At 43.0% G+C, this 25,691-nt stretch overlaps 2 protein-coding genes across 3 annotated transcripts in view; one reads left to right on the top strand and one right to left on the bottom strand.

Annotated features, from left to right (window-relative positions):
* LOC132268193 (DNA (cytosine-5)-methyltransferase CMT2-like) overlaps positions 1 to 24,997 on the bottom strand; it is a 69,714-nt gene extending 44,717 nt beyond the window's left edge. For both annotated transcript variants that reach the window (XM_059768980.1, XM_059768981.1), the window contains exon 1: positions 24,224 to 24,997. In XM_059768980.1, the coding sequence (XP_059624963.1) occupies positions 24,224 to 24,634 (411 nt within the window). In that variant the 5' untranslated portion in view covers positions 24,635 to 24,997. The remainder of the gene's footprint in view (positions 1 to 24,223) is intronic.
* LOC132268194 (uncharacterized) lies at positions 1,871 to 3,783 on the top strand. Its single transcript, XM_059768982.1, has 4 exons — positions 1,871 to 1,991; positions 2,117 to 2,926; positions 3,046 to 3,164; positions 3,271 to 3,783. Exons 1-4 carry the CDS (start codon positions 1,898 to 1,900, stop codon positions 3,724 to 3,726), a joined length of 1,479 nt encoding a protein of 492 aa, XP_059624965.1. The 5' UTR covers positions 1,871 to 1,897; the 3' UTR covers positions 3,727 to 3,783.
* Positions 24,998 to 25,691: the final 694 nt, after the last annotated feature.

Here is a 25,691-nt window from a genome sequence, read left to right as displayed (position 1 = left end):
AATTATAAAACCATCAGGAATTCTATATGTATATATATAGTTCTGATTTATAAATTTCAAGGTTAACAAGGTGAATGAAATTATTTGATAACTAAATCGAACCATATCATAATTCATAGCACTGAAGTATCAAGTAACCAAGAAAGTTATATATATCAAGTATCAATCGAACCATCAGGAATTCTATATGTATATATATAGTTCGAATTTATAAATTTCAAGGATTCAAGTTAGTTGTTGGTATATAATTGACATAAACAAGAAAGTTGGAACTTTAAAGAGGGAAGTAGATTGGTTAAACCTTTTTGTAAAGAACCTCGTCATTCAGTTACCCCAACAGATTGATTATAGCCTGTATGTGACAGATTGAATGTAATTCTTTTTCTTGGTTACAGGTTACCCAAAAAAAAAAAAAATTATTGAAATCAGAAGGTATTTAATTGATTTTCTCGTAAAATTTGCAGAGGAATACAAAGCTTCTAATCTATACAGAATTTACATAACACCAAAATACCAAATACAGAGAGATAGACTGATAGAGAGAAGAAATTGTCCAGTTAACAACTAACACCAAATTGAAGTCAAATTTATTAACATCAAACTTAAGTTACTTAACACTGAAATACTGAATCCATAAAAATTAGCTCCAAACCGATCTATCAGCTCTCTCCACGTAGAGAGTGACTGTGAGTCTGTGACGGATCTATTTCCCAATTTGAGCCAACACATTCTGCAGTTACTTTGCTTAATCACAATTGCAGCCAAATTGTATGCCTGTATTTGTTCCATTGAATCATTCTAACATGTTAAAATGAAATAATTAGTGAAGTGTACTCTAAAGTCTAAATTATAAAAGACAATCGCAAATTGTAAATAGCAACTGTTTACTGTTATATTATTTTCATATAATATAATTAGGTTCTATTATTGAAAGTATGTTTAGTTGTTATAGTTATAGAATGAATCATGGTGCTTATAGTTATAGAAAATTAGATTGATTTGCAGCTTACATAATTTCTATTGAACTTGATTGTAGTTTGAACTTTAAAAGATGCCTAGTGAAGGTTCAAGAAAGGATCCGGCATGGAATTACTCACATTTAGAGAATCCGAAAGATACAAATGCCGTCACTTGTAACTTCTGTGCAAAAGTTACAAAAGGAGGTATTTATCGGGCTAAGCAACACTTAGCTGGAGGATATAGAAATGTGAGTGCATGCACAAGATGCCCATCTAGTGTTAGAGAAGAAATCAAAGAGTACATGAGTAAGAAAAAGGAAGAAAAAGAACAAATGAATTTGTTACCTAGTGATGAGATTAATTTCATTGATGGAGAGGATGAGGATGATGTCATGGAAGTTAGCAATCGGGGAAAAAGGGTAGCTAGTGCAGGCAGTGCTAGTGTCAATTCCTCAAAGATGCAAAAGCAAAAGGGACCGATTGATTTATATTTCACTCCCAGACCGGAAATTGTGGTACAAAAAAGAAAGGAAGGGGGAAAACAAACAGCCATTAATGATGCATGCAAGAAAGAGTTGAGAGGAAGAGCGTGTGCTGCTTTTGCAAGGTGGATGTATGATGCAGGAATTGCATTCAATGCTGTTAAGTATGATAGCTTTGCCGAGGTTGTTGAAGCAATTGGACAATATGGTCCTGGCATGAAACCACCTAGTTATCATGAGGTGAGAGTTCCTTTGCTTAGGAAGGAATTGGATAATACCAATGCTTTGATGAATGACCATAGGGAGGAGTGGTCAAAATTTGGATGTTCATTAATGGCAGATGGGTGGACAGACAAGAGAGGGAGAACATTGCTTAATTTCCTAGTAAATAGTCCAAGGGGAACCATGTTTATTGAGTTGATAGATACTTCTTCTTTTTCAAAGGATGGTGACAAGATGTTTGACTTACTTAATAAATTTGTGAACCGCATTGGAGTAGCAAATGTCATCCAAGTCGTCACAGATAGTGAGTCAAGCAATAAGTATGCCGGTAAGAATGTTCAATGTTTATAACTTTTAGAGTTTACATTCTTTACAAATATATAATTTAAATCAACTTTGATTTACTCATTATCTTTATATCATTTTTTCTTTTTTCCGTTTGGTTTCAAATAGGGAGGATGTTAGAGAAAGAACACCCACATTTGTATTGGACCCCATGTGCTGCTCATTGCTTAGACTTGATGTTGGAAGACATTGGGAAAATACCGTCCATCTCTAGAACAATGCAAAGGGCAGTGGAGTTGAATAGTTATATTTATATGCGACCAAAGTTGTTGAACATTATGAGGAACTTTACTCACAAAAAGGAGTTGCTTAGGCCTGCTAAGACTCGATTTGCTACATGTTTCATCACATTATCAAGTATTCACAAGCAAAAGAATAACTTGAGAAAGATGTTTACTTCAAAAGAATGGAATCGTAGTAAATGGGCGAAAGAGGAAGCCGGTAAAAGAGTTGCTTCTTATGTTTTGATGCCTTCCTTTTGGAACAACATTGTCTTTAGCCATAAGGTTTCCGGTCCTCTTATTCCGGTTTTGAGATTAGTTGATGGCGAGAGAAAGCCTCCCATGGGATACATTTATGCGGCTATGGATAGGGCTAAAGAAGCCATTGCAAAATCATTTGGGGGAGTAGAAGATAAATACTCAGATATTTTTGAAATAATTGATAAGAGGTGGAATGTTCAACTTCATCGCCCTTTGCATGCAGCAGGTTATTATTTGAACCCAGAATACTTTTATTCAAATTCGAAAATTGAAGAAGATGAAGAGATTGCAAAGGGTTTGTATGCATGCATTGCAAGGTTAGTCCCGGATGTCAAAGACCAAGACAAAATTACTGAGGAGCTGTCCTTATATTCTAAAGCTGAGGGCCTCTTTGGTAATCCCTTTGCTATTAGACAGAGAAGTACACGAGGACCAGGTAAAGTGGTAAAGTATATTAAGTTAGTATAGCTAAGTGTTAAAATTATTTTGACAATAGAGTCGATAGAAAGATGAAGCTAAAGTTGCTAAACATCATTATTAATTTTTTTTTAATAGCTAATTGGTGGGAAGCTTATGGCAAGTCAACAAAACTTCTCCAAAAGTTTGCTATAAAGGTTTTAAGCCTTACTTGCAGCTCTTCTGGTTGTGAACGAAATTGGAGCGTGTTTGAGCATGTAAGTATATACTATTTAGTATTTACTAACTAGGTTTGTAATTTATTTGTTGAAAATTAAAATTTTAATTTTTTATACTTACTAGTTAAAGTTGAATTTATTGCAGCTTCATAACAAGAAAAGAAATAGGCTCGCTCAAACAACGTTGAATGATTTAGTGTTCATCAAATATAATAGAGCATTGAGGCGTCGATATAATATGCGTGACACTCTTGATCCCATTTTACTCGATGACATTGATGAGAGCAACGAGTGGTTGACAGGGAGGATGGATGATGCTGATGCAGAACATGATCTAGTCTATGAAGATGATTCCTTGAGATGGGGTGATGTTGCTAATTTTGCTGGTATTGGAGAGGCAAGCAGGCCGCAACGGTCTACTAGATCAAAATCTAGTTCTAGTTCACGGTTACCAACAAAGGGAGCAGGAAGTTCTTCAGTTCGACTTGTGGATGAGGATGAGGATGATTCAGATGAGATAGAAGAGGATCCTGAGAATTATGAATCATTTAGTGACGATCAAAATGATGTTATGCTTATTGATGACGAGGATGATATTTAGATTCATTGGTGTTGTCTTCTTAGGAAGAATGATGTTTATGTTTGTTTTAGTTTTATCTTATACTTTTCCTTAGTTGACTTTTGCATCTTTATGTTAATATGTTTAATTATTCACTGTTTTGAACTCAAGTACTTGATTTACTTGGTTTTGGCATCTTTATGTTGAATATTTAACTTAAGTAATTCATTTAGTTGACTTTTACATCTTTCTATATACTATTGCATGATTTGCATCTTGTTTTGTTTTTTTTTTTTTTTCCAACGTGCGCCTTGCTTCAGTCGGGCGCGCGCCTCGCCTTGCGCCTTGCGCCTCAGGCTCCAGGAGGCATTTGCGCTTTTATGCGCCTTGAGCCTTTAACAACTATGGATCAAAAGCTTCTCAATTGACGAAGGCAGGGTGTTCAGGTTTGGTATTTTGCGGTGGGATGTTCGGCAGTGAGAACAAGAGACAGGACAAGAAGGGTGGTGATGTATGGCCTGCCCCTCCATCTTTGGTGTCAGAAGTTATTTGAAGCCATAGGAAATATGTGCGGTGGTTTCAGAGGTCTGGAGGCAGACAATATGGCGGGAGGTGAGAGAGTTATTCTCTATGTTTCTAACGGAGGTGTATTACCGGAGTTTGTTTTCGTCGAAGATCAGAGAGTGGCCTTTAAGGTCGCTTTGACAAAGGAATCTTCACCATCTATCCTTCCGAAGTCTTCTTACGGCACAATCGATGGTCCCCCCTTCAAGTCCGATGAAACGAGATCCAGAAGAGGTCGTCGTTCACGGCAATTTCAGTTTCACCTTGGCCTTCAAGGTCAACGACGCGTGCGCTTCAACGTGCCGTATGCAAGTAGGGGAAGGAGGTCCATGAGAAGTACGCATAACGCTTCCTTCCCTTCCTTTTCAGCCTTTCCTCGATCTAATCACACCATTGGAGGCCATCCACGTGGTCGGGCACGTGGTCATAGAGGTGTCTCCAATGAAATAATGGTAGCCACTGATGGGCATGTTCTAAGTCTTGGGCCTGATAAGCCCATGGCTAATGGGATTCTACCTTGTTACGAACCTCAGGCTCCCAATGAGTTAAAAGAGGAAGGTTTTGTGGGGGGCCAACAAACGCTTATCCATTTCTTTTCCAAATGAGAAGCCCAGCCTAAAGGTCTTGTTAAGGCATAGTGAAGTTTATTCAGACCTTCTCTCCTCGCAACGTAACTCTTACGACTCTTCTGTAAACAGACCGTGGTCCTTGTCGAAGAAGATGAGATGGATGCAATTCAACGCATGCACGGCCGGCTTGAGCACAGAAGAGAAGACCTTTCGACACGATAAGTGTAGTACTAATTTTTCAGTGCCTCTGCCCTTGTCTTGCCGAATGATATAAGCCCTAGATTATCAAATCGAGGCTCTCATCTGATTCGTCATGGAAACAGATGGTCTCGCAATGATAAACAGAAGTGGATCGCTCGCACCTCTTCTACCAATGATTCAAGTATGTCCTCTGTCTCTCACCTTCGGAGCCCTTCTTATGCTCCTTCTTCTTCTTCTACTCCTTGTGGGGTGTTGAGGAGTGGTGTTGAGATGGAGAAGGGATGTCTGCCAACGGTGCCTGAAGGTGAGTCCTCTGGATGTGACAGATGACTAAAGGCCTGCTTTTCTTGGGTATGATGACTCAGATGCTTGTGCTGTAAAGGAATCGTTTGTGGGGATTACGGTTTGTGTGAGACGTGATCTCCATCTTCAGTTGACCAACAACTCTGCTATGGCTTTGCTTAAAGAGCTTCGCCTCTGTGTTGCTTTAAAAGGCTTCATAGTTTCTTGGATCAAGGAATGGGTGACTCTGTTACAGACACGGATTTGCAGACGGATGTGTATGTAAGTGGGAAGGAAAGTGCAACGGAGGTGAACGAAGATATGGCTTCCATTCAACATGTCTATCCTAATGAGTTAGTCCCATGGTTGGAGACGGACCACTCTAACCTAGAAATGGTGGAACCACTGGCTATCATACGACCCGATTGCTCTGAAACGGCTGCTAATCTGGGCAAGGAATGGGTAGTAGCAAACATCGGGGTTACTAGTGAGTTGTTGGGTGTCTCATCAAAGGACAATAGTGATCAGGCACTGTCCATTCTTCATGCAATTATGGAAGGAAGAGAGGTTGCAGTGAACATGCAGAGTACGAAAGAGGTTATTAATAAGAGATCTTTATCGTCTTGGAAAGGGAACCAGGAGGTTAAGAATCTTATCTCTTATGTCAACTATAAAGGGAAGAGGGGCGGTGAAAGAGAGGGGAAGGACTAGAAGTAGGAGTGGAATGAGGGGAGGAGGGGAGATAATCTTATCTGGTTCTTAATGAAGCTACGAATCATTACTTGGAATGTCCGTGGTCTCAACGAGCCGGACAAAAGGAGGGTGGTGAAGATAGCTTTAAGGAAGTGGGGAGCTCAGGTTATCTGTTTGCAAGAAACCAAGATGGCCTTTATTTCTGATGGGGTTGTTAGGAGTCTTTGGGGAGGTAGGTTTGTGGAATGGGAGGCCTTGAATGCTTCAGGTACTTCTGGTGGTATTTTAGTTATGTGGGATCGTAGATGGTTGTCAAGGATGGACGTTTGGATGGGGAGGTTCTCTACGTCCTGGGTGTTCAAGATGGAGGAGGACAACTTCAGATAGGTTTTCTCTGGGGTCTACGGACCAATTGTTGATAGTGATAGACCTCTCTTTTGGGAGGATTTTGCCATGTACAGGGACTGTGGTCTCTTCCTTGATGCCTGGGTAGGGATTTTAATTCTGTTAGGTCTCCGCTAGAGAGGCCCATAGGGGGAAGGTGGTCTTCGAACATGACTCTGTTTTTTGATTTTATTGATGGCCATTCTCTCATTGAACTGCCAATGGAAGGGGCAGCCTTTACATGGTCTAATGGCAGGGACCCGATTACCTTATCAAGGCTTGATAGGTTATTGATCTCTGGGGAGTGGGAAGAGAAATTCCCGGATGCTATTTAGGCGGTTTTAGCAAGGGTTACCTTAGCCACACAATTCGTCCAAAGTGGCCCCGCTCTCAAGCTCCGCACGCGGATTTGCGATTTGGGAGCGAACTCGCACAAAATCCGCGAATTCAATTTTTGCAATTCACGAATTTGTTTTCCTAGTTCGCGATTTCCATACGAATTCACTTTATACAGCTAAATTTGTTACAGTTCTAATGATATGGAACACCTATATTACCATATATATGCATTTATTACTTACACTATTACTTAATATATGGATTAATTACTTAAACTGCACGTGTGCGCCAACTGCATTGGCATTGCTATACTACCATATATATATATATATAATTAATGTTTGAAAATATACTACTAAAAAAACTTCCCAATTGGAGAATATTTCAAATAAACCACACATCTATTAGTGAGAAAAGTTAGCTTATTTATTACATATATCATTAATGGAATAAACAATAATGAATATATTTGCATATGGATTTAAATAAATACAAAATATGTGTCATGAGTTTATATAATTTTATTTAAACCTAATATACAGACGCTCCCGCTTTCGAAAAATTTAACTTTGATGCTTTTGCACTCTCGCTTTCGCTCTCGCTCTCGCTCTCGCTCTCGCTCTCGCTCTCGCACTCGCTCCCGCTCCTAGTGACTTAGAGGGTTACCTCTAATCATGTTCCTCTGGTTCTGGACTGTAGGGGTCTGAGATCTCGGTGCTCCCCGTTTCGATTCGAGAATATATGGTTGAGAGCGGACGACTTCCAATGGAAAGTCCGGTCTTGGTGGGAGGAGGTAACGGTTACAGGTTCTTCCCGTTTTATATTAGCTAGGAAGCTAAGGGCTCTCAAAATCGAGCTTAAGAGGTGGAATAAGGAGGTATTCGAGAATCTTGAATGGAGGAAGAATAGAGTCCTTGCTGATTTTTCTGAGATTGATCATCTTGAAGAGGCGGCTCGGGATGTGGAGTCTCTACGCTCTAGGAGAGCTTCCTGCGAGGCGGTTCTTGCTGAGATTGCTAGTATAGAGGAGTTCTCGTGGCGCCAGAAATCTCGGGCCTTATGGATTAAAGAGGAAGATCGTAACACAAAATTTTTCCACAGGTTTGCTAATGCCCACAGAAGGAGTAATCTCATAGGGCGAATTCGGGTGGATGGTCTGGAGTTGTGGAGGGAGGAAGAGGTGCGCGGTGGGATCGTCTCTTTTTACCAGAAGGTATACATTGAGCCTTTAGGATGGAGACCTAGGCTTAACGGTCTTCATTTTGATGTTATTTCTGAGTTAGATAGAGATGGTCTTGAGTAGGGATGGCAATTTGACCTGCTCCAGCGGTTACCCGCCCCGCCCCACCTCGTTTTTGGCTGTTTTGGGGGACCGTTTTGCTTATATGGGCGGGGATGGTTTCATGTAATAAAAACCCACACGGGTTTGGTGCAGGTGCGGGGGGAGGTCGCCCCGCACCGCCCCGCCCCGTTTAGATAGGCAAATTACTTAAGTACCTTTATTTCAATAGTATATATATTTACCACTATATATTAAGTACCCTATATAACAATATTAAAGTAACAAATGAATTTGATTAAAAGGAAAGTTGCAATGGTGAAGAATTGAAGATGAGGGGAAAAAAAAAAGAACAAATTTATTTCAACAATAAATAAATTATGGTCTAAACGGGGCGGGGCGGGTACCCGCGGGGGTAAAAATGTTAAACTGTTACGGGGATATGGTGGAAAGTTCCCCCGTTTTTGCAGTTTTGGGCAGAGACGGGGGCGGGGTTTTTAAACGGTTGCGGGGGCGGGAGAGGGTACACCCGCCTAAACCTGCCCTCGTTGTCATCCCTAGTCTTGAGGTCCCTTTCTCCGAAGAGGAAGTGCTAAAGGCCTTAACGAGTTGCAATGGTGACAAAGCTTCGGGGCCAGATGGGTTCACTATGCGGTTTCTGATGGAAAGTTGGGAGGTGGTGAGAAACGAGGTGATGGGTACCTTCCAGGAGTTTCATTCTCATGGCGTCTTCGAGAAATCGTTTAATGCCTCTTTCACTGCCCTCATCCCTAAGAAGGGTAACACTTCTGATATTAAAGACTTTGGACCAATTAGCTTAGTGGGTTGCATTTACAAGCTTATTGCCAAGGTTCTTGCTCTTAGGATGAGGGACGTTATGGATGGAATTATTTCGGATTCCCAGAATGCCTTTATCGGAGGACAGCAGATCCTAGATTCAGTTCTTATTACAAGTGAATGTGTGGATTCCAGGTTGAGACGTGGTGTCCCTAGAGTTTTATGCAAACTTGACATTGAAAAAGCTTATGATCATGTTAATTAGAATTTCCTGCTGTACTTACTTCAGCGAATGGGGTTTGGAAGTAGATAGAGGAAATGAATAGAGACATATCTTTCGTCCGTTAAGTTCTCTGTTCTCATGAATGGGTCTCCTGCTGGTTTCTTCGGGTGTTCTCGGGGTTTGAGACAAGGAGATCCCTTGTCGTCTTTTCTTTTTCTCATCGTCATGGAGGGCAGAGGATCTCGATCTTATCAAAGGCTTTAGGGTAGGCAGTGATCTAGCTCATCACATGGAGATCTCTCATTTACTGTTCGCGGATGATTCCTTGGTCTTTTGTGATGCTAACGTGTCTCAACTTAGATATTTGAGGTGCATTCTGGTCTATTTTCAGGCGGTCTCTGGGTTGAAGGTCAATGTAGCCAAGAGCGTGCTTGTCCCAATTGGGGATTTTCAGGATATTTCCTCCTTAGCCGCAGTTCTTGGGTATAGGGTGAGCTCTTTCCGTATCCCTTATTGGGTTTGCCTTTGGGGGTCTCCTCTAAGAGGATGGGGAGCTGGGATCCTGTGATTGATAGGTACGCAAGGAGATTAGCAGGGTGGAAGAAGCAATATCTGTTGAAGGGGGGGAAGTTACTCTCATAAAGAGTACTCTTTCGAGCCTTCCTACTTACTTCTTATCTATGTTCCAAATCCCATACTCTGTTGCCGAAAGGATTGAAAAGATCCAAAGGGATTTCCTCTAGGGTGAAAAAGGTGAGGAGTTTGAATATCATCTAATAAGGTGGGAGCAAGTTTGCAAACCCATGAAATCGGGAGGTCTAGGTATCCGGAGGTTGGTTCCCTTTAATCAAGTTTTCTTGGGCAAATAGTTATAGAAATTCGGTAGGGAAAGGCATCGCCCTTGGAGAAGGATTGTTTCATGTCGTTTTGGGGAGGAGAGGGGCGGCTGGTCTACTCGTTCAGTCTCTATTGCGGGAGGAGTTGGCGTGTGGAAATTCATTCAAAAGGGCTGGGATGTTTTCTCTTCCCATATCAGATTCAAAGTTCGTGATGGTAGATGTGTTCGATTTTGGAAGGATTATGGTGTGGTGACCAGCCATTATCTTGCACCTTTCCCAGTTTATACAGTATTGCCGCCAATATCCAATGTAGCTGACTGTTATCAACTTGATAGCAATGGGACATGCGTTTTAGGCGTTCTTTTCAGGATTGGGAGATGGCCGAGGTATGTGTTCTTCTGGATATGTTGTAGTTGGCAGAGTTAGTGATGATCTTCTATGGGTGCCCTCTACCCATGGTAGATTCGATGTACGGTCTATGTTTCTATGCCTATCCTACTTCGTTGGCATTGATTTTCCATGGAAGACCATATGGTGCTCCAAGGCTCCTCCTAGAGTGGCATTCTTTGTATGGACTGTCGTATGGGCAAGATTTTGACGCTTGACAACTTGAGGAAGAGGGGCAACATTATTGTTAATTGGTGCTGCCTTCGCAAACGAGATGGTGAGTCTGTGCATCATATGCTTCTGCATTGCCTCGTGGCATATGACTGTTGGAACCTTTTATTTGGCTTATTTGGTATGCTTTGGGTAATGCCTCGATCTTCTAAGGGTCTAATTAACGCGTGGAGGGGATGTCGCGTGAGAAGAAGCGTACACGACTATTGGAGGACAGTTCCACATTGCGTTTGGTGGTGCATTTGGAAGGAGAGGACTAACAGAATGTTTGGTCGTCTATAGCAACGCCAAAACTTCATATTATTCGCTCCATCTTTAATTACGTGAAGAGGAGTTCTTACTCCTCTTCCGCTAACTTAGTTAATTTTTTGGACTCTCTGGGTCCTTAGATCCCAGTTCCTCTTTTGTATAAGGGATGCGTTCCCCTTTTGAACTTTCTTTTAATCAATTATTACTAATCAAAAAAAAAATATCTACATGTTCTCTTTTCACCTATATAAATACTAGAGTTATGAATGAGTGATTTATCTTATTCGAACCTTTTACATATTTCTATTCACTTTCTTCTAAAACTCCCTTCATCTCAAAACACTTGTCCAACTTGGGATTGCTACACCCATGGATCGGTGGCGGATTCCAAAAAATTGAATTCGTAGCTCACGGATCGGATCAAGGATTGGCTGTTTTTTTTTTTTTTTTTTTTTTAGATAAATAAGCAATTCATTAAAAGCGTTCAAAAGGGAAACGCGTCCCTACAAGACCACAAAAACCTGGGTACCCTAAGGCCCCAGGGAAGCCAAAAACTCAACAATCTCCTCAGCAAAGGAACAAAGTCTACCCGAACCCCAAAAAAAGAGAGTTAATAATAGAATATTTCAGAACAATGACCGAAGATTCCTCTCCTTCAAAGGATCTTCTATTCTACTCCCTCCACAGACACCACCAAAGATACAGTGGCGCCATCCTCAAAAAAAAAAACCTCGAGCCTGTGCTCCCACCCAAACCCCTCTCCAGGTGTCCATCACACCTCTCGTAGATCTAGGCATGACCCAGTAAACTCCAAATAGACCTAACAAAAGATTCCAACATTCAACCGCCACTGGACAATGCAAAAAAAGATGGTCAACCGACTCGCCATTACACTTACACATGCAACACCAATTCACCGTGATATGCTTTCTCCTTCTCAAATTATCCAGCGTCAATATTTTACCCCACACGACCATCCAAGCAAAGAAAGCCACTTTCAATGGCACCTTAGTTCGCCACACTACCTTCCAAGGGAATACCACCCCAGTTAAGTCCAGAAGGCATCCGAAAAAAGATCTCACACTAAACATTCCCCTAGAAGAAGGAATCCAAACAAGAGAATCCCTACCTCCTCCACGGATCACCTGCCATACAACTCTAAAAAACCAAAAACATCATCCATCTCCCAGTCCTGAAAAGATCACTGAAAAAGTATATCCCATACCGGTCTCCTGGCTATCAAGGCGATAGCAGTCAGCCACCGAGGCATGCCTATTAGCCGCAATCCTAAAAAGTCTAGGGAAAAAAACATGCTAAAGTGCGATCTCCACACCACACATCCTCCCAAAACCGAATCTCTATACCATCGTGAACTCTAAATCTGATATGCTTAGAAAACTCATTCCATCCCTTCTGAAGGGCTTTCCAAACCCCAACACCTCCAGGAATAGACACCACAACAGAGCGCCCCCCCCCCCCCTTCCCCAAAGCGACACAAGATAACCCTCCTCCACAATCTATCCCGCTCAATACCAAACCTCCACAACCACTTACCTAACAGGCCCTGTTAAAAGGCAGCAATCACCTAATCCCGATTCCTCTGAACTTAACAGGCTTACACACCCTTTTTTTTTTATAAGTAAATATATATTAACAAAAACGCTTAGAGGGGAGCAAACCCTTAACAAAACAAACAAAAGACGTACAAAACGCCATTACAATGATAAGTTGTCAACAAAATCCAACAAACTATCCACATACGGACAATTCCTCCCATTAACCCAAGAATAAAGCGAATGCAAAACATACGACTTAATCACCCACGTCGGTGCCTCCTTTCCCTCGAAAGATCTCCTGTTCCGCTCTAGCCACAGGCCCCACCACACACAAAGAGGTGCAACCCTCCAAGCTTTCCCCCCGACTCCCCATTAATCTCCGTCTCCACGTCTCTAACATGTCCACCATGTTCCTTGAACCCCAAACACATTCATAAACATACTCCACACATCCACTGCCACTTTGCAATGCAACAAAAGATGGTTAACCGATTCACCCGTTATCTTACACATACAACACCAATTGACTGTTATTCGACCTCTTCTTCTAAGATTATGAATAGTAAGAATGTTGCCAAGTACCGCTGTCCTTGTGAAAAAAACCACCTTCAATGGAGCTGACGTCCTCCATACAGCCTTCCAACGGAACCCATTGCTTAACTAACCCGTAAGACTTTGGTAAAACAACCTGACCTCAAACACGACCACCCCCACCCCCAATCCACACCATCTCATCCTTTCCTTCCCCCTCCACCTCTTGATTATATATTAATCCCATTAGCTCTGTAAATTCCAGTAACTCCCAATCGTTAAAGTTTCTACGAAAGCGCACATCCCAACTAGCTCGCCCATTCTCTAACAGAAAATAATCTGCAACCACAGCAAACTTATCCTCAACCATCCTGAACAACCGAGGGAACCGACGAGCCAACCCCACATCCCCACACCATACATCCTTCCAAAACCTCACATACTACCCATTCCTAACTCTAAACCGTATCCGCTTAGAAAACTCGTCCAACCCCTGCCAACTCACACCTGCTAAAAAAGACACCTCTAGACATCCAACCTCCCTCCTCTTCCCCAAACCGACAAGCAATAATACGCCTCCAGAGCACACCTTTCACACCCAAATCTCCATAACCATTTCCCTAACAAAGCTTTATTAAACATATCCAACCTTCGAATTCCCAACCCTCCTTTTCTCATAGGGGTGGGTCCACACTTTCTCCCATTTCACCAAATGGTACTTAGCTCCTCCCCCTAATCTCACCCCCCCCCCCCCCCCCACACAAAAAGTTCCCCTGAATCTTGTTCAGCCTACCAAACACTATTCTCGGAATCAGAAACAGAGACATGAAATATGTAGGAAGATTAGAGCGAGTACTTTTCAACAAAGTGAGTTAACCCCTTTCGACAAATATTGTTTCTTCCACCCAGATAACCTCTTTTGAAACCTTTCCACCACCGAATCCCAAACAGCAACTCTCCTCATAGACGCTCCCAAAGGCAGCCCAAGATACGAGAACGGAAAAGACTCCACTCCACACCCCAAAATAGCTACTAACTCATGAATATTTCCCACCTCCCCCACTGGAACAATCACACTCTTACCAATATTTATTTTCAACCCCGAAACAACTTGAAAATATGCCAAAACACACCTCAGATGCCTTAACTGATTCACACTCGCATCACAAAAAACAATAGTATCATCCGCAAACAGCAAGTGAGATGTAACAATCTGGTTTGGCGTACGTCCCACCGAAAAACCTTGGAGGAAGCCTAAAACCTTTGCCCTTTTCATGAGTCTGTTCAATGCATCCATTACAATAAGAGAAATGATAGGTCTTTCGACCTCAATTGCAGACTCCTCCTCCGATTACAACGTGGTTGGATCACGTTGGAACTCTTAAAAAAAAAATATCTCGTAAACATCTCTTTCTCTTTGACTCATTCCCAACCACGTTGTATTCGGAGGAGTCGGCAATTGAGGTCAGAAGACCTATTATTTTTCTTACAACAATAAACAGAAAAGGAGACAACGGGTCCCCTGCCGTAACCCTCTCGAACTTGCAAAGAAACCTGCTGGTGACCCGTTCACTAAAATAGAAAACCGCGCGGACGAAATACATTGGTATATCCACCCTCTCCATTTAACTCCAAACCCCATCCTCTCCAACAAATACAATAAAAACGCCCAATTCAAATAGTCGTAAGCTTTCTCAATATCCAATTTACACACAATCCCCGGCTCCCCACTCTTGACTCTTGCATCAATACATTCACTAGCAATAAGAACCGGATCAAGAATCTGCCTTTCTCCAACAAACGCATTCTGTGACTCCGAAATGACCCCATCCAAAACTTTCCTTAGCCTAATAGCCAAGATCTTTGCAATAATCTTATAAACAGACCCCACCAGACTAATTGGTCTGAAATCCTTAGCTTCAACCGCTCTACCCTTTTTAGGTATGAGAGTAATGAAAGAAGCATTCAAACTCTTCTCAAAGCAACCTTCCTCAAAGAAAGCATGCAAAACTCTCATCACATCCGCTCTCACCACCTCCCAATTCTTTTGAAAAAATGCCATTGTGAACCCATCTGGCCCCGGCGCTTTATCACCATCACAACTCCTTAGAGTTTCCAGCACTTCCTCCTCCCCAGAAGGCCTCTCAACCCCACCCTATCCTCATTAAAAATTGTATCAAACTCAATATCATCCAACCTCGGTCTCCAAGAAACAGACTCTGTAAACATCTTCTGATAATATGCTACAAAGCCTGTCCGAATCTCCTCTCCAGTTTCAGCCATAACTCCATCAAAACATATCCTTCCCTTGTTATTCCCTCTTCTATGAGCATTAGCTAGGCAATGAAAAAACCTAGTATTCCGATCACCCTCTTTAAGCCACAAAGCTCTAGACTTTTGTCTCCACGAAACTTCCTCCATCACAACAGTCTCTTCAAACTCAGCCTTGCACTCCTCCCTTCTACTCCTTTCCAGCCCAGAAATCCCCTCAACACCTTCCTATCCAGCTCTGAAATTTCCATAAGGAGCTAATTTTTCCTCCACTCCAGTTTACCAAACACCTTATTCCAAACCTTGATATCTCCCTTTAAACGCCTCAACTTAGATGTCAATTGAAAACTTAGATTACCCCTAACCTCATACCCACACCACCAATTCTGAACCCTATCTTTAAACTCTCCCACATGCAACCACATATTTTCAAATCTAAATGGGGTTTTTCCTCTCCTGATCCCCCCACAATCCAGCAACATGATCAGAAATAGCTCGTGCACACGCCACTTAAGCCACATCCGGAAACTTTTCCTCCATCTCTACTGAAATAAGAAATCTATCCAGCCGAGAAAAAGACGGAGGATCACGCCCACTCGACCATGTGAATGCACCCCCCACCATGGGCAGATCCAGCAACCTATTAGCTTCCACGAACTCTGAAAAATCAGCCATTGCTCCATCCCATGCACCCCTAGAAGATCTTTCCCTCGTACTAAGAACAGCATTAAAATCCCCCCAACACGCCACGGAGCATCCCATCTACCGCTAATGGTACCCAGCTCTTCCCACAACACTCTACGCTCCACATCAACTGCAGGCCATAAACCCCCGAAAAACACCACTTCGGCCCATCTTCCTCAAATTCAAGTAGAATTGATAATGAATGCCTCCCTTGCCAAACATCAACCTTCGACACCCATCTCCTATCCCAAAGAACAGCAATGCTCCCAGCAGTCCCCACCGCATCAATAACCTCCTAATCCACAAATCTACCCCCCCCCCCCCCCCCCGGACTTTTCATCACCTTAGCCTCCTCCACCTCCAGCTTGGTCTCCTGCAAACATACCACCTGCATTCTCCACTTCCGAATCAATGCCTTCACCGCCTTCCTCTTCCTCGGGTCATTTAGCCCCCAAACATTCCAAGACACGATATTGAGCTTCATTGACAAAGATTGAGTCTTCCACTCTACCTCCTTCCTCCACCCCTCTTCATTCTCCCTGCGCCACTCCTTCTATCATAATTCACATCAGAAAATAGGCCTTTTAATTCTCACACCCCTTTCAAAACTAGCAGACTCTTCGCCTTCTTCCTCACCCATTCATCCTTCACTACTTGAAACAACTCCTTAACTTGCTTATCCTCCCCTTCCCGCGTCAACCCCAACAGTTTGCTTTGCTCCTCGATGCCCTTTATAAACCAATTGTCTTCTAGGTCATCCAAAGCCCTAACCACTGCCAACGGAGTATGAACTTCCACCATGCTCGCTCCCCCCCCCCCCCCCCCCCAAAACCAATATCCCATAAAGGATACATATGATCCGCATCAATTTTGGTATCCCAAACCTCATCATTAGCACTGCATAGGTTAAGCTCTGATCGCCCAATGTCAACAACTCCTCCATCGGTACTCAACCTACACCTACACCCCACACAAAAATTAGTGCCCCCTTCGTCTGTATCAATCGGCCTCAACTTGATCAGCCCCCTCTCTTCCCCTTGCTGTTCATACCCTCTATCATCACTGCCTGAAAATTCTGACCCCCTCCCTTCACCCTCCACTTCAAAAATCGGCGTAAGCCTCTGAATTACCAATGGCCGTCCCCTTCCCTCCCTCTCACCCACTGTACTCACATCCCCAAAAGGAGTAGTAGCAGAAGAATCATGGGTAGAGATAGAACAATTCGGTATAGACAACACAGTAGACATACCTGGACCCCATCACCATTCACAGCCCATTTTTGTTTCTAAACCCTCGACCATCTTTTGCCTACCGACCAGCTACTCGCCTTAATAGCACGGATTGGTTGATACAGCTCGCCTGAAAAATCACCTCTCCTCTTGACCTCCACACCCTACCGTAGCCAGTCTTTGCGAGGGCCCCTTAACTGCAAACAACCCCTCTAAAACTTTTTTTTTTTTTTTTTCCCTAATTGGTACTCTCACACACATGCCTCCACTAAGGCTCGAACCCCTGACCTCTCTTTGGGAAGTAAGAGTTTGGTACCGCTAGGCCACTGGCCAGTTGGTCCAGCCCATCCACCCCCACATAACCCTCCTCAAACCCAGAATTGCGTCCCTCCCCCAAAGGCCCAAAACCATTACGCACATGCAACCCACGCGACGCCACACCCACACCCCCAGGTCTTGGCCCATACCCTTCAAATTTCCTTTCCGGCCCACGTAATTAAATCCATCCATATTACTTGCCCCATCCCTTACATGGCCCGTCCGCCCACTAACTGACATCAGCCTATTCTTCCTCCTCCACATAAACTCACCCTTGGCCAGCCCTAACACCCTTCGGCCCAAACTGCCACCAACCCCAGCCCAATCAGAATCCCCCCCCCCCCCAAAACCTTGTCACCAACCCCATATCCTATAGCTGAAGATAAGGGTATGGAATCTGGATAGGCACCGCTACACACCTACTCCCAACGAACCAGATGATACTTAAACTCATCCCCCAAACCTCCCCATAAGAAGTTCCTCTGAAGTCTTTCAACACAAGCAACAACCGAGGACGGAATCTGGAAATGGGATAAAAAAATATGTAGGAATACTCGACAAAGTGCTTTTCAACAAGGTAACCCTCCCACCTTCTGATAAATATTACTTCTTCCACCCCGCAAGCCTCCTCTCCACCCTCTCCACCACCGGATCCCAAGCACCTACAATCCTCAAAGAAACCCCTAAAGGCAAACCTAAGTAAGAGATCGGAAAAGAACTAACTCCACAACCAAGAATATAAGCTAATTCCTCAATCTCCGGAACCTCCCCCACTTGAATCAAAGCGTTCTTCCCCACATTCACTTTCAAACCCGAGACTGCCTGAAAACAAATCAACACCAACCTTAAATATCTCATCTGAGACACCTCAACCTCGCAAAAAACAAGAGTATCATCCACAAAAAAAAAGGTGGGAAATCTCCAACTGTTGCATATCATCCCTTCCTACCCTAAAACCCCTGATGAAGCCCACCTCCACAGCCCTCCCCATCAATCTACTAAGCCCCTCCATCACAATAATGAACAAAAGTGGGGACAATGGATCTCCCTGACGCAAACCTCATGAGCTACCAAAGAAACCAGTCGAAACCCCATTCACTAACACCGAGAATCTCGCTGAAGAAATGCAGAACTCAATTCATTTCCTCCATTTATCCCCAAAACCCATCATTGCCATCAGATATAGCAAAAAACGCCAACTAACACTACTTTTTTTTTTTCATAAGTAGCAAGAAACTCCAACTAACATGATCATAAGCTTTCTCCACATCCAGCTTACACAAAACCCCTGGAACTCCTCAATCTATCATCCACACACTCCCTAGCAATAAGGGCAGAATCCAAAATCCAACGCCCTCCTATGAAAGCATTCTAAGATTCCGAAATAACCTCATCCAAGACCACCCTCAATCTCAAATAAAAAAATTTGGCTATTTGTTTATAAATGCATCCCAACAAACTAATAGGTATAAAGTACTTCACATCGACGGATCCACCCTTCTTTGGAATAAGGACTATAAACGATGCATTCAAGGATTTTTCAAATCGCCCCTGAGTATGAAAAGCATGAAAAGTACCCATCACCTCACCCCTGACCACGGCCCAACTCTCCAAAAGAAACCTCATAGTGAAACCATCCGGACCTGGAGCTTGATCCCCATTACAATTTCTCAACACCTTCAGCACTTCCTCCTCAAAAAACGGAATCTCCAGACCCTCCCTGTTTGCCTTAGAGATCCTATCAAAATTAAGTCCATCCAAATGGGATCTCGTAGAAACAGGCTCCGTAAACAATCTCTAGTAGAATCGGGCAATCCCCCTGCAAACACCGTCCTCCCTACTCAATACCACCCCATCCACAGTAAGTCTCCCTATGTGATTGCCCCTCCTATGAGCATTAGCCAACCTATGGAAGAACTTAATGTTCCTGTCCCCCTTCTTAAGCCATAATGCTCTGAATTTCTGTCTCCATGAAATCTCCTCCGACACAGCAATTCAGCCTGGCACGCCGCTCTCCTACTTCTTTGCTCATCATCAATGCCACCCATGCCTTCCCGGCTATCAATCTCTGCAATCTCCGCCAAAGCCCTACTATTCCTCCACTCGAGATTCCCGAAAACCTCATTATTCCACCTTTTCATCTCCTTCTTCAACACCCCAAGCTTTCTAGCAAGAATAAAGCTCAGATTCCCAAACACCATACTACCTTCCCACCAAGACCTCACACACCCCTGGAAATCATCTGCCCTAAGCCACATGTTTTCAAAACGAAAAGGAGTGATTTTAGACCTTAACCCACCACAATCCAACACCAAGGGAATATGATCCGATGTCGGTCTAACCAAGGCTGCCTGAGTCACATCCAGAAACTTCTCCCCCCAATCTCCTGAAATGAGAGATCTATCCAGATGTGAAAGGGTAGGAGACTCTCTGCCATTAACCCATGTGAAAGAAGCACCCTCCAAAGGCAAATCGTGAAGATGATGACCATCCATGAATTCCAAAAATTGTACCATAGCCTGAGTCCATCTTCCTCCTGTCGATCTCTCCAAAGGGGATCTAACCACATTAAAATCACCCCCCACACACCATGGAAGACACCACTATGCCTTAACAAATCCCAACTCCTCCTAGAGAGAATGCCTCTCCCCATCATCCACTGGACCATAAACACCCTAGAACACCTAACGGAAGCCATCCTCTTCCATAGTAGAACTACAAGAAATGGAGAATCTCCCTCGCCACACATCCGCTTTTAACACCCATCTTTTATCCCACATCACCAAAATACCCCCAGATGTCCCAACAACATCCAACGCCTCCCATTCAATAAACCTCCCACCCCACAAACTCCTAACCACCCTATCCGAAATGGCTGGCATCTTCGTCTACTGTAAACATACCACAAGAACACCCCACTTCCTCACTGCCAATCTAAGCACCTTTCCTTTGTCCGAATCATTAAGCCCTCGGACATTCCACAAAATAATGCGGCACTTCATTAAAAACCAATAGATGACCCCTCCCCTCTCCTTCTCCCTCTTCCCCTCTCATTGCTCCTCTCCATCCTCGTCCCATTTTTCCCCTCATAATTAATGTCAGAAATCAGGCCTCGGATCTCCCTTCCCCCTCTCCAAGGGGATAACCTCTTCTTCTTTCTAACTGTTCTGTTCAAACTCCTAACATCCTCCACATTATTTCCCTCCACAATTGAATGCATCACCAAACGAGCATGCTCCTCATCTGGCTGAAAAGAAAGTCCCTACATACTACTCACAGTATCAATGTTATCCTTCACCCACTCCACCCCTCTGTCATCACAACCTAATACAGAGAAATCCGTTCCCCCGTCCAGCCGTAATACACATAACGGTTACATCTCCAAACTAGTAGTATCCTCCCGTGGAACCATCTCTATAGCATTCCTGTTATTCCCCCATCCCCCAATCTGTCACGACCGTCATCAGCCGAAACCTCAATCCCGTTGAAAGCCGAAGGTGAACCAAAATCCCCTTCAGAGTCATCCCCTACTGAGCCAAAATCCAGCAAACGATTCAATCCCTTCAACCCTTTATACATCCTCAATTCCTTCACCAGCACTGACGCAACCTCCTGACTTAACTAAAACTTTAAGTCTCGTCCCACACAAACCGTAACTCCATCCACACCAACTGGCGCTGCCATCACTGATGCATTCTCCCTTAACATCTTGGAAGAAGAACTCATCAGAATATCAAGTGTGTGACTACTCAAGTGTCCCACCTCATCCTCTGTCTCTGCATCCAACCCAATCCCCTCCGAATCCACTTCTACCACAGGCGATAACACCCCAATTCTCTCCGACTTCCGGTCAACCTCCTCCCCCATTTCCCTCCTTAACACCCCACAAGGAGTAAAAGAAGGAGCAGAAAGAAGGCTCCGAGAGTTAGGGAAAAAAGACATACCAGGTTGGCTTTCCTTTGGGCAAACCCATTTCTGTTTCTCCTTTCGTGACCAACGCCCACCATATCTGGTTGTGGGATCACCATCATCAGAAGAAGTGGATTGCAGAGACTGAAATCGATTGTCTGAAACCATCTGCACACAGCAACTCCCATGCCGAAACCTTTTCCCCTTGTGATTGCTATAAGAACTCGCTCTAACCTAATTCTCTTTCTCCGATCGTCACCAGTGTCTATTATCTTCACCAAGGGCCGATGCAAAATTCCACACCTGGGCTTGCCCAACATATTGACTCTGGATCTCATCTCCTCTTCCTTTGAACACAAGCCGAAGACTCTAATGGACAGGCTCTTATTAGGGCCCCAATACACAGCCCTATCTCTCTTCTACTAGACCAAGTTATTAGGCCCATACCCATCATTGGACTTGTGCCTAGTCTGCACCTTCTGAGTATAAGAACCAACTGGCCTATTGCGCGGCCTATTAAACGACCCATGTCCCACCGGCCAACCCCATCCAAAACCTTATCCGTAATTTTCGAAACCCTATCCCCTTCACATGGGCACCTCCATTCCACCCCTTCCCACTCGCCTTCCGCGCGTACAGGTCACCTCGTCCCTGACCTTGCTGCCATCCTCTTCTCCGAACTCGCCAAACAGACTGACCCAGCCTCGGAACTGCAAGACACACATCCTTTCTTCTCAAAATTTAGGGATACCATGGGTTTTGCCACCACAGAAGGAGCGATCTCCTCCGTCACTGAGATCTTGAAAGCCCAAGACCTGTCTTCAACGATCACGAACTCCGAGATGACCCCGCTATCGTCCACCGTGATGACTATCCTTTCTGTCTCGCTCTCAGAGACCTCAACCTCCCTAACCCACCACATAAATTCCCTATAGATTTAAAAAGCTTCTGGCACCAAAGATGAAGTGGAAGGCCAAACAGCGCTATCCTTCTCTGCCTCGTCATTTTCCTCATCCCCAAACACCCAACTCTGTAACACCACAAATCAATTAACAGTTGTGCATCACCCCAAGATTTTTCCCCCCATCTTAGCACCCTCTGAGCTTCCTTCACCGATGGAAATCGAAACAGCAATAACCCATCTGGTAGATTAGAAACCCTAACCCCACACAAAATCTGCCAAATCTTTGAAGCCCACTCCTCAATTCCTTCCAAACTGCCCACATCTCTGTCGAATCTCCCAACGAGGAAAGATTGAAGTGTTGTTTCACGGAGGATTGTGCTCTGCTCATCCACCCGAAGAACAATCCCTTTGTCGGTGGACGTTTGCACCACATCTCCCTTCAACACCAATCTTGGCAGGCTCGCTACATCCAAAAACGTCTTCTTCATGACATAATATATGTATATATAAATATATCCTCGATAAGTGTGTCCTAATCAAAATCTCCTAAAATCGCCCTAATACGTAATATGAAAGCATGAGGACACAAGTCTGAATAAGGATTGGGCTGTTAAAATCCGATCCAATCCGTGAGTCCGATCCAAGAGATTTATATATATATTCAAAGAATGTATTAGTTAATTTAACTAGTTAATAATCATTTAATGAACTCTAAGAATGTATTAGTTAATGATCATTTAAATATATGAATTAACGTTGATAAATTGAAAATTTATTTATTAGGCTATGATTAAAAAATAAATAATATTGGACAATTTAGGGAAAATCACAATCCACGGATCCGATCCGATCTGTCAGTCCACGGATCGGATCCAATCCGTGGAATAACGGATCGGTGGCGAATTAAGATTTTTCTAATCTGTTGGGAGCGGATCGGATTAGGATTGATGCCTATTTTGATCTTATCCGATCCGATCTGTGGCATTATGGGCAACGGCACGAAACCCAAAAAACGTTGTATATCAATAGTAACTCTTTTTTACCAATAAATAACTAGACGGAGACATATGTACTCAACTATGCATAGATATTACCCTTGTAACCTTACACAATGTCTTGTGATGAAAATTTAGCAATTTCTAATTATATGACATACATCTTATTTGTCTCTCTCTTATATACACATAAGCTTGCTCGGGTTGTGTGCCCACAATCATTTTTCAATTGCTGTCTTTGATTTCTAAATTGACACACCATTCAAGAGTTAGCTTTGTGTCCATGATTCCCCTTATTGTTTGAGATATTTTTTCTACATGATTGATTCAAGAATGATCAAAGACAACTCTTAGCAAATTCACGATTTTTTTCTAGAGTAGAGACTCAGATTCAATCACTAGGTAAAGAAGATGGGTCAAGTGGCTTGGTCGCATTGATGAATCAACAACTATTCTCAAGAGTGCAGACGAAAGTATTAATAGCAACTGGACTTGTAGGAACCAAGCATAAGCCTGAGGTGTTGGCAACTAGCTGTCTAGTTTCTGTGTCAAGGTTCAAGCATTCAACCTTTTTCTTCACATATGGCTCTAATGCAATCTAGATGAGAAAATCTAGTTCTCTTTGATTTCCCGAATTTTCTTGATATTTGCATTAAAAGAATAATTTCCTAAATTTCTACAAGAGGTTAAAAACAGTTAGCACATAAAAATTATTTACTTTCTGATGTTTACATTGATTTCACGGGGAAAGAGGTGCTCCCAAAAAAAGGGAGAACAGAAAAGATGATCAATTAAAACAACATTAATTACATTTGGAAGTACTGAATTACACAATTCAACCAACAAAATTACAGATTCACAGCTACTTATAAAAGGAGGTAATGAAACACACACCAGGTAGAAAAAATAAATTTAAAAAAAAAAAAAATGTATTCCAGTCCTTTTCTCTTTCCTGAAATGTGAATATAGTCACCCTTTTATAAATGGCATTTACCAGCTACAGTTTAAAACAACAAAATATAGATCCAATAAACCAATTAGAAGCTTAATCAAATTCAACGGCACAACAATCAGAAACTACATGTATCTCAAACCAGACATTCATAAACAAATTACAATATGTACCTTCTTTTGGTAGCGCCAAGGCCATCTCTGTCGAGCTTCATCGTCAGGGACCGGATCACCGATCAAGACGGAGACAACGCCGGAACCTTTCCCCTTCTTCTTGTTCGAAGATTCAGCGGGAAGCGAGACAACGCCAGAACCTTCCCCCTTCTTCTTGTTCGAAGATTCAGAGATCGTCTTCTGCTTTTTCGCAGGTGGTTTCCGCTTCTTCGAATTCCCATTTGCGGCAATTCCATAGCCATTTTCCAGATTCGTGCATAGTCTCGGCGATTTCCGGAGCACATCCTTACCCGAAATCTTTGAAGCCGAGCAGTCGATGTTACCATTTTGAGGCAATGGCGACGGAGACGGCGATAATGAAGCCTTTGAAAGTCTAGGGGAAACCCTAGAAAGGGTATTCTCCGCCGCCATTGTTGGAATCTGACACTATACTAAACCCTAAATGGGAAAAGGATAGAGAAATGAGTATAAACCCCGACTTGGAGAGAGAATAGCAGTAGATTGAACAGCGTGGACTGTGAAGTCTTAGGTCCATTTTTGGGAAGTGTGCGATGTTTTAGGAGGGAAACGTTGGCGGGAGTAGATGGATGAGTTACCCAACATGAAAAAAATCAAATCCAAATTGCTGACACGAAATGATAACGCACACGGAAAACTACAATGTACCGTACCTTTGTTGGAACAAATTTGAATGAGAAATGATAGTTCCTACCATGGTAAGAGGTTAGGGCTGTTTGGAAGGCCAAAATGATATTGGTTTGAGTGTTTCGGTTTTAGTTTTAAGCCAATATCATGTTTAGAGTGGCCTGATCTGATATTGAATAGTTGCATAACAGATATGAAATTTGGGCCAAAACCCATACCACCAATTTGTTGATATTAGGTGATATGGCACTATAGCGGTGATATCAGTCCAAAACAAAACCACATCAACCCTATATTTTTATTGTAGCGGTGATATCATGTGTATAAGGTCGCATATCATATTTTAGCCGTTTTTCAGCCTCCTTTCTCTCTCTTCGCGCAGCTCCTTGAAGGCGATTCAGTGGCGATTGAACTGTACGTGACTCCATACACACCACCGATCTAGCAGAGCTCCTCCACCAGCTACCTCCTTCCATTTTCGCCTCTCATTTATCTGTCTTCTCGTAGGTCAGTTGAGGGGATTTCATTTGTGCCTCTCATCTCTTTCTATTCTCGCAAACCGGGGTTGGTAGATCGTTTTTGTCTGCAAATCTTTCAAAAAGAAAGACCAATTTCATCTCGGCGTCGGCTTTCCTATCGTTTCTCTCTACTCTCTGAAACCCTAGCTTGGTGGCCAGCAGATCGAAGGTATTTCTCTTCTCTCTGAAACCCTAGGTCGATATTTTTGCCTTTATTATACATACATAATAAACCATCATGGGTTTTAAATGTAACTAATTTACTTTCGAGTTCATCTGGATTCTGTGTTTTAATATGGTCTGCC

Source organism: Cornus florida, unplaced genomic scaffold, assembly GCF_030987335.1.
Source record: "Cornus florida cultivar Cherokee Brave unplaced genomic scaffold, ASM3098733v1 CherokeeBrave_3.0.0_Hap2_Chr08, whole genome shotgun sequence".
Lineage (NCBI taxonomy): Eukaryota > Viridiplantae > Streptophyta > Magnoliopsida > Cornales > Cornaceae > Cornus > Cornus florida.
Note: the sequence above shows the minus strand (reverse complement) of the source record. Positions and strands in the feature narration are given on the sequence as shown.

Excerpts from the sequence above, each read along its gene's own strand:
- LOC132268194 (XM_059768982.1), top strand. The coding sequence starts at position 1,898 with ATGTTTGACTTACTTAATAAATTTGTGAACCGCATTGGAGTAGCAAAT. Across the intron at positions 1,992-2,116 it reads GTCAAGCAATAAGTATGCCG|GGAGGATGTTAGAGAAAGAA; the intron begins GTAAGAATGTTC and ends GGTTTCAAATAG. Across the intron at positions 3,165-3,270 it reads ATTGGAGCGTGTTTGAGCAT|CTTCATAACAAGAAAAGAAA; the intron begins GTAAGTATATAC and ends AATTTATTGCAG.